Source organism: Ascochyta rabiei, chromosome 21 (assembly GCF_004011695.2).
Source record: "Ascochyta rabiei chromosome 21, complete sequence".
NCBI lineage: Eukaryota > Fungi > Ascomycota > Dothideomycetes > Pleosporales > Didymellaceae > Ascochyta > Ascochyta rabiei.
The window spans coordinates 1,171,655-1,181,565 of record NC_082425.1 but is presented as its reverse complement, the minus strand read 5'-3'; the positions used below and the strand labels follow the sequence as shown (position 1 = coordinate 1,181,565).

Sequence of the window (9,911 nt, the reverse complement as noted above, 5' to 3'; positions counted from 1 at the left end):
TGATCATCTAACACACCTCGCATTTAACACACCTCGCATTTAACACACCTCGCATTTAACACCCCTCGCATGATCATCTAACACACCTCGCATTTAACACACCTCGCATTTAACACACCTCGCATTTAACACACCTCGCATTTAACACACCTCGCATTTAACACCCCTCGCATGATCATCTAACACACCTCGCATTTAACACACCTCGCATTTAACACACCTCGCATTTAACACACCTCGCATTTAACACACCTCGCATTTAACAATTAGATAAACAAAGTATTATTATGTAAGGTCCTAGTTGTGGGCAATAGTACTTGCTTCACACTAGGATAGATAGTGGAGGGATAGTAATAGGTAGATTAGTAATAACAATAATACTTGTTGTCCCCTAAGATTGCCTAGAGCGCAGATTTTGCACACCGTGGCTACATGTGGCACTATTCCCTAGTAGGATAGCGTCGGGACACTGCAAGTCCACAACGGGCTTCACGAAACCTCGTTACACTTGTAGTAAAATGAAAAGTTTAAGTTCTAGTATGCTACTCTTGTAACCTTTGTAAAGATTCCTTAAGTTTAATCCAGGCATTTGGCGGTATGGTTAACATAAGCCAATAACTACCATTGTAGTCCTTGTCTAGTATCACAGCCATTAATCTCGGCTGGCGGCTTTGCTGCATAGGAAAGGCATGATGATAGATTGGAGTCCCACTCGGATTAGATCTCGCATTGCTGGTATCGCCAGTACGAACAACTGCGGGACTAAAATTCAGAGCATGGAGTAATTTGGCTTTAGTCCAGTCAGTGAAAAGAATCAGTTGTGAATCCGAGGGGCCAAAAAAGAGCTTTGAAGGGTCGGTCGTTCGGCGCTGCTCTTGCAGATTCGCTAGCACTTGCGCTTCTGTTCCCTGTTCATTGAGACACTGTCGATTAATCAGCGCGATTTGGCCTAGTGGACCTATTGCGAGCTCAGGGGAAAGTAATGTCCAAGCTGTTACGACCATGTTCTGGAGATAGACTCCCGGCGCGTTGATGAGGGCTGGAAGCCGGTATCGAGCATTCACTGCGTGTAAAGCCGTAACTGGGCGTGCTTTGGGGATTGACGTAGCTACTGCGCGCACTATCCAAGCTACCAGTACATCGTTGTGGCTGATGAAGGATGCATCTTTCCCATCAGTGGATGTTGTAAGATCTGTTTGAGCTTGAAGTCGAAGGCTGTCCATAGCCCATTTGGATAGACAGATAATGCGCGTCTCTGGAGTCGGGCCGCACAGCATATCCCAGGCCAGCCGCATCCCAAATTCAATCAAAGAAATCCCTCGTAGTTGCTTGGATCTTAAACAGTACTCTGTTGGTCCACCTTCTGTTTCGTCTAGAATGGCACATAGAACATCCTTTCTTGCACCGAGTACAGCCGGCAGAGCAAATTCTTGTCTGGCTAGTACCAATGACCAAGCAGTGAGGAAGGCTTGCTGACCGATCATGTCCATTAACGTATGCGGCCATACGATGGCAACAAACGTCGCGTTCATAAAAGTTGTGATGTGCAGCGATATTTGCGGTGTATCTCCAGACAAGAGGTCTTTGAGACTGGTGGGTGCACCAGGTCGAGCGCCAAAGGTTTGGAAACTTTGAGGACTGGGCCAGATTGATACATTCCCATCAGGCCTGGGAAAGTCTTTCGCCAGGTTGTGGTTTTCTATATCCTCGTTAAAGTGCTCGTGGCTGTACGAGAAGGGCCTTCGTTCTTTTGTAAATGTTCGTGGGACGTGGATCTCCAGTTTACCGTCGTTCTGACAAGGGATTGTCAGCCCTAGTGAAGCTATGTTGGGACGTTTTATGATACCTTCAATCTCAAGCGACCACCAATTTTTCTCCAGTCTTCAATTTCAAGAAGCCTTCTCAGTGCGAAACACAATTTATCTGCGTCCAATACGTCGTTGAAGCGGATCGTCCACGCAAATAACAAACTGCGGAAAGTTTTTGTATCATCGAGAGCATGTACTGGATACACAATGTCATCTTCGTAAATATTGGAAGAATGGGATTTGGAGGATCCACACATAAATCGTTCGAGAAGAGTCATTGTAGCCACATTAGGGTTGATGAGCTACCATGCAGTTAGCCAGAGTGATCTGGGAGCTCGAAGGATTGTAAAGTATCGTCAGGGCAAGTATATCTCGAATTTTAAAGCAATTCCTTATCACTGACTCACCGTTGTATAACTAGGACTTCAGCTCATTTAAAATTCAAGTCTCCGAGCACTACCAATGTCTAAAAGTGAATCATGAGCTGTTACATGAGTCGAGGCCTAGGAGGGACGTAGATTAACATCCAGAATTTGTACCCAAATTATCTTTACTGAACATTTAAGCAACCGAAGATACTGTACATGCGTTGACCAACTGGAATGTAACCCACAGATTGCGTCTCAGTGCAAACAAGCATATCTTCATTGGATTGTGGGCTTGCTGGAATGCAGCTTGTCAAAGCGCGTTGATTTTTCACGTACCAAAAGTTCACAGTCAAGTGGATTGCTGGAATGAGATTACAAAATTCGCTCATGATTGCGATTAGCAATGCGATTCTGGTGACCAGCTAAATCATGGCTGATTGATAGCCGCTGAAAGAGGAATGTGCTATGAATCATCATTTTTTCTCCTTGCCTCATTTTTCCATTGATACATAGGGGAACCCCGCAAAGCCTGCAGGCTAAGAAGAATCTTTTGGCTGAAATCTAATGATCGCGGGTCCTGGAAAACATCCATAAAGGACCCTCTCATAGCTTTGATCCCTTTCAAGACCTTTCAAAATTGCACTCGTTACACGGGGATCACAATGGCCCCGACTCGCGATACTCTCCTCGATACGGCATCCAAATACATATCAATCGAAACCATCGATGAGACCTCTTTTCGAGCTATCCGCACGTCCACGTGTATTACCCACTGCATCACTCCAAGCTTTAGGTCTTCCCACACAAACGAGGAGATAATTAAACGATATCCTACCCTTCGTACGATTTTAAAAAACATCAAGTTTGCTGTGATAGACGAACGCCACATCATCGTTGATGAAGCAACCCGGAAAGTTGTGCTCAATCTACGACAAACATCGGAAACCACAGTTGGCCCTTTCGAAAACGAATCTGTCACCATTCTTGTCATGAATAGGTCGGGAACGCTTATTGACGAGATATACATCTTCCTAGACAGCCTGCGATACATAGAATTCGCAAACCGTCTAGACGCTGCGCAGGCCTCCCATATGTGAGCATTACCAGCCTACGGGTTTCACCCGGCCATAGCTTCATAAAAGATTAGCGAAGCAACAAAGAAGGGAATGATCTTACCCCTAAGAGATTGATTAAAAAGATACGGCAAGGATTCAAGGTATGAATTGCCAAGGACAGCACTAGAAATACAGAGCCCGGCAACTTGTCCAGTGTCATCATCAAGAGATGACAACATGATCCTTGACTCTTTAAAATATTGCATGTTGAGTCTCATAGGGTGCCTTTTTCATGGAGCATGCGACTATTCAAGGAACAAATCACATTTCTTTCCGATAAATGAGCGTTCACGATTTAGGACGGTGACATAGACTCATCTTACACATGACTACGAGACGATTACTACCAGCTTCTTAGCTGACACCCCCTTCTGTAGCAGATCGATTGCGTGTTGAACCTTTTCTAGGCCTTCTCCAACCACCACCGGTTTCGGGGCAGGTACAAAGGCCTGGCGCTCCAGTGCCTCAGGCAGAAAATCTTCGTATATTGCTTTGCCAAGATGATTATCACGAAGGTCATCGCCGCGAACATGCTTAGCGGTGACACCGATTGGGATCTCTGCTGGAACCGGTAATGTGGTGGACATCTTTTTGGAGCCTTTGCATTGTTCCACGACCTTCGCAGTGGCGATAGCCGCCGCAAAGCCGATAGCATCCAATGCACCTGCCAGTGTTTTTCCGGATAAAGCGTGCACTAAATCGTTCACAACGTTGCGTTCTTGATAGTCGAAGACTTGACTTGCACCGAGCTTCCGTACGAACTCAAAATTCTGCGGCGATGTGGTGGCGAAGACCTCGTACCCGGCCGCCACGCTTAGCTGGATCGCATTGCAGCCTACGCTCGAGGAACCACCCCAGATCAGAACTGTTTCAGTAGGGGTCGAAGCTGCTTCCATCCTTGTTGGCAATCGTAGGTCTAGATGCGTTCCCTGGAATAAGGCGCAGGCAGCAGTCGACAGCCCTACAGGAAGAACACACGCGTCTTCGAAAGGCATTTCATCCGGCAATTGGCTAGCTAGGTTGGTGCGCACAATCGTATACCTTTGGAAGGCTCCGTCCCGACTTTGCAGGGTAGCATAGAGTATGGAGTGGCCTAGGATGCGATCGCCTTTCTTAAAACGGGTAACACCTGGTCCAACAGCGGCAACCTCGCCAGCCACATCCTGGCCAACGATGGCTGGGTAGTTCATGGGATGAAAGGCGCTTCTCTGGATCATAACATCGATATGATTGACGGCCACAGCACAGTTACGTACTAGGATCTCGTTGGGGCCTGGGACGTGGGTGGGAGCATTTTTGACCTCAAGAGGGTACGATTTCGCGTCAGCAATCCATGCAGCTGTGTTAGAAGGCATCTGTTGAGAGACGACGCGGTTTGAGTCTATGTAGCTTGATGCTCCGAGGAAGCCAGGTTTTAACATGCAACAATACATGCCAACATGAGACAAAAGATAATTGCCAGTCCCGGTTTTTGGACGGAGATAAATTATGAATCATTCCTGTACAGCAGACTTAGGAAAGCCCGCTGCATTGTTACTGCGGGTTTACCCAGCCTGTTGTGAAACATTTGCAGAGCTACTGTACGCGGAATGCAAAGTTCACGAACCACCAACCTTGCCTGTATCTCATACGCTACAGATCGGCCACTAGAAGGCAAAACTACATTACGGGGGTGTTCGAAGTCATCCGTTGCTATTATGGCAGAGAAGCGCCGATCTGCGATCGACGGCAATGGAAGTCACTGAATGTGTATGAACAGCGGATTTAAAATGATTTGAAGCCGATAGTTCTTTACCGTGCACGACCGACAACGACCTGCACTACTTATGCGAGGCAGACTCACTTGCCATTGAGTATCAAATACGTGCCTACGAGGTCATACATCAATATTCCACTCCTTGAAACTCCCGTCTATTCAGATATCAATCAATCTGAGACTGCCAGTACTGGGCAGTTGCTCGTGAACAAACCGCTCAGTGATGCGCCAGTCCTCATATTGATCGATGCTTTGTTTGATGAGCTTGTCCTCGAGCTTGCCCCACGAACAAAATATTTCACCCTTCTGCTTATGGTTCTCTCCTCCTACATGAATCACAGTCATATATGTTGTGGCTTCTGCGGTAGTCGGTCCAGTAAGAACAATTTGCTGTGTCGAAATTGCGTGCTGCGAGGTGGTATTTGTGGCAGCTGTCCTGATGAAGCGTACGAGGGAAGGAATTCCATGTAGATCGCCTGCAGCGCCGAGGAACGTAAAATGGATGCGAGCATCCTCAGTGAACACATGATGCATATCATCCCAATTATGTTCGTCCACTACCATTGCATATCGGGCCATTGTGTTCCGAATTGCCTCGTAATCAGAAATTGTATACTGCATATTTGACAAATCTGAAGAGGCTCCTTTTGGAGGCAGTTGAAAGAGGGAAAATGAGTTGAGATTGTATCGTCGAGGTGATAAAGAGTGAAAGGAGAGGCGCCGTAGATGTAAGTAATTTCACTGCACGTTCATTGCTCTAATAACACTCCGGTATATAACATACTCAGGACTTCCAATTGTCGTAGTCTGCAATAAAGAGGCAAGGTGCACTATAGACCTCTTATCCCTTACTCATAAATAGACAAAATAGGAATGTAAAACGTCATACGTACAGTTGTGTTTCTTGAAAGACCTAGCTCACGATAGTACTGATGTACCTAGCAATTTTTTCGATCTACATTCCTTCCTGTAGTACGACTTGACTTGAACCCAGATATGAATATGCAAGGAATCTATAGAGATATGTTTCACAGGTCTCATTTACGTATGATTTCGGCATCTGATTCCATGGTAATTGATGGTACTAAGATTGGCCTAAGTTAATAAGTGTTCGTGCCCAATACCTGTCAATCTGATAAATTTAAAAGGAATCGAAAATTCTATCCGTACATTCAAGGCTTAGAGAGCATGGCATTTCTTAACGTTGTAAGTTGGATATCTGCAATCCACCACTCACAGTTTGGATCTCCACTAACGAAACATATGTTGCTGTTCTGGCTCTGGGATGGCTACTGTACCGAATCTATATGGATCCTTTATCACGCATTCCTGGCCCGCTCATCGCTAAGTTCATCCCCGTGAGAGCCCTTTGCCTAACGGCCGTGGTGGTGTATCTGATACTTGAAGATTCACTATGTCCGCATGATACACAACCGAAGATATATTTTCGATTTGAAACGTCTTCACGATACGTACGGTATGTTGCATGCCACGAACAAGCCATATCATTACATCAGGATTATGCATCATGATTCTGACTATTTCGTAGGCCCAGTCGTCAGGTTAGGACCGAGTGACATTTCTTTTGCCACCATCAGTGCGTTTGACACTATCTATGGAATTGGTGCCGACAAGAACTTTGCAATATCGGGAAGTAGGAGGAGTCTGATTGTGAATACAGACGTCATGACAGACGTTATGCTTTCCAGTTGTCTCGGCAATGAGCCTCGTAATTGGCTCAGGCCTATCATTGCATCAACACTGAGCGATCTCACCGGGACCTGTTCGGAGCAAATGTTCAACACCGCTTTTGAGCAGGGTTTGAAGCTTCATCGAGTTGGGCACACTCCGTCAACCCCGATGGATCTTTCCACAATCCACAAAGATTACATGTGGACTTTGGGGTCGCTGATCGCCTGCGGTAGACAACCAAAGCTCTTTAGCCGATGTATGTTCAGAATACCGCTTCAAACCCAATCGCTCATTGTGGTCGGAATCAATGTCTTAAGTCACTGACAGAACCAACAGCGAATTTTGATGCTCTGGTTGACAACACGGAGTATTTCACCTGTTTCTTAGAAATTTGCTTTTGCTTTTTTGACAGATTCACAGTACAAAAGTATCAGCCCACTTTCCAAAAAGTGTGGTGGGTTCTTTGTAGACTCGCGGGCATAAATTTTCCCGCATTTGGTATCGAAAATGATGATAGAGTAACATTTAAGGACAACCACTACGCCCTACTTCAAGCAGCGGCCAAGAAGTCCAAAGGCCGAGATATAGGAGACAACTACCTTCAGATAAACAGCTACTCAACAAAGTAAGGCCCCTTCTTCCCATTGTTTCAACAATCAACTGACGCGAGACAGGTTGAGCATCTATGGCACCTCTGATACATCGATGAATGCGATTTTTTATTTTCTCTTGAAACATCCGCGATGTCTGAAAAAGGTGGAAGAGGAACTATTGTCTACATTCCGATTATACAGCGACATTTCTGATGATCGACTGGCAACTCTTCCGTATCTTCATGCGTGCATCAACGAAACACTCCGCATGGCACCACCATTCTGCGCTGGACTCTTGCAAAGGGTGTCCACGGGAGCGACTGTGGATGGTATCTACATTCCTTACGGAGTGAGTCTACTATGGTATCTTCCAGTAGCTGCTCATACAGGCTAACGTATCATCCTCTAGACAGGTGTGACTGTGGATCAATACAGCTTGGGGAACGCAGAGGAGCACTGGCAGTCTGCGAACAGCTTTCAACCCGAGAGGTGGATTGAATCTATTTCCAGGAAAAATGAGAAAGCATCTCGGCCCTTCCTTACTGGAATTCGACAATGTCCAGCTCGCACTATGGTATTTCAAATTCTCCGAATGGCGGTTGGAAAAACCGTTTACCTCTACGACATGGATCTGGTGAACAAGGACTTTGATATCACTGTACACAGTTCCTCGCGCCTGTCTTGGACGGCAGTAGATCTTCAGGTGACCATGCGGCCTCGGGCTTCTGGTGTTATGGGCTACGAGTAACTCTCCCTCGGCCGTAGACTCTCCGTCACTAGTGGACTATGGTCATTGATTAAAATTTCCTAACACCTGAGTGTTGAGGCTGAAAACCTACGTCCATATGGGTCTAAATGTGTGATTCAGATACGCATTGTGTACCAAACGGTACGGTGTCTCTGCACTCAATATTTCAGGCCGTCGCGTCTCTCCATAGCTGAAAATGGTATTGCATCTCCCAAAGGCTCGCTGCCGATTCAAGGCCTTATTACAGGCCATGAAAATTTCATTTCTACCCCGAGCGGATTTAAAGCCCGCTCTATTCTCACCCCCTCTACTGCTTCGTCATATGAGCTTCACCCATCACGACCTGATTAATTTACCTTACAAACTTAACTTTAACCTTGTTTCTAGGCAGTGAGTGTAATGTATATCTCAAACCCACTTGATCAGCTTACTCTCCGTACCTCGAGACAAATGTCCCTTGAATTTTGCGGCACCAGTGGGTGTTCGTTAAGAATACAAGCTGCCGAATGATACATCCCTCGCCCGTTTCATCCGGCTCCTCGCGTGAATGGAAAACAACTCTCCCAGACATTCCCACATTTCTGCAAATTACACAATACTGCGGAATATCGACCTTGTTTACGCTGTATTGAGTGCTTTTAGTAAAAACCCTGGTGATACACCTGATCATTTTCCTAAGTGCCTCTCAATCGTCCAGTGGTCGTTGTTATCTCCCAGAGTCACTTGAAGCTTTCTCAGCAAATTCGATCCATGATGAGACACAAAGATTGCGCAAGGTCTGCTCCATCGTATCGCGGTGGAATTTTCGAGCTCACCATATATCTGGTTGATGAATTGTGACTAGTGGGGAAAGAGGCTAGCATTGTCTTTGGCTGAGATTGGATGATTTCGCTAATTGAGAAAGCTTGTACGACTGGCCGAGCTGGCTATCCGCTGCAGGTGGGACCCTATTGAGCCGCTTGTTACGCTCAACTTCTTGTTTCTGCCCCTAATGGTAAGCTATCCTTGACTTCGTGCTTCTGCAGCAGCGACTTCAGCTGCAGACCATCTAAGACGGTTCAATGACGGAATTTTATTATTCCGTTGCATGAAGTCACCATATTTCTAGTCAAATGTTCCGATGGAGTTATAAATTGAGCATCTCACTATTTAGTTTGTTGAACCAGTATTACGCCTCTTCTATATGCGAGGTGTTCAAGCACTCGTTCTGAGCAGCCTTATGCTTTCCATGCCGCACGCTACGCATGTAAGCATTAGCGATTGCTTACGGCAGTTTTCAGCACACCAACTGCCATCCAAGGGGAATGAAGTCCCTATGGGTACACGGTAGATTCTGTCATACGTTGCCAAGACATGGGGGCGGGACACTCTCGCCACCAAAATATGCAAGGGGCGTTCCCATCCTTTCCGTCCAGAGCGTCATCTTCTCTTCTCTATTAAAGTCAGAGATTAGACCAAACTATGTCTGTGAACATGCACAACACCCCCGACCCTCCCAGCCCAACTACTGCACCCAACTTTTACGTCAAAATGGTGGCTCGCGCAGCTAGCTACGAGAGTGACGAGATACCTTTGGAGTTGAGAAGACATAGCGAAAACAATATCAGCCCTCCAGCCTTTGAGGATAGAGGTACCATTCTTACCGGCTATAAGTTGACCACCGTCATCATTGGACTCAGTTGTTGTGTATTCTGTACTTCTTTAGACAACACAATTGTCGCCACCACGATCCCAAGGATTGCTGCAGACTTCCAGTCTGTAGAAGATGTCGGATGGTATGCAAGCTCCTACTTGCTAACCACATGCGCGGTAACACTTTCCTTTGGCCGAA

At 46.2% G+C, this 9,911-nt stretch overlaps 1 protein-coding gene across 1 annotated transcript; it reads right to left on the bottom strand.

Moving 5' to 3' along the window:
* Window positions 1-3,620: 3,620 nt before the first annotated feature.
* Window positions 3,621-4,724, bottom strand: EKO05_0011212 (uncharacterized protein; the record flags this gene model as incomplete). Its single annotated transcript, XM_038947422.2, has 1 exon — window positions 3,621-4,724. The coding sequence occupies one exon, from the start codon at window positions 4,722-4,724 to the stop codon at window positions 3,621-3,623; it is 1,104 nt and encodes a 367-aa protein (XP_038793467.2).
* Window positions 4,725-9,911: the final 5,187 nt, after the last annotated feature.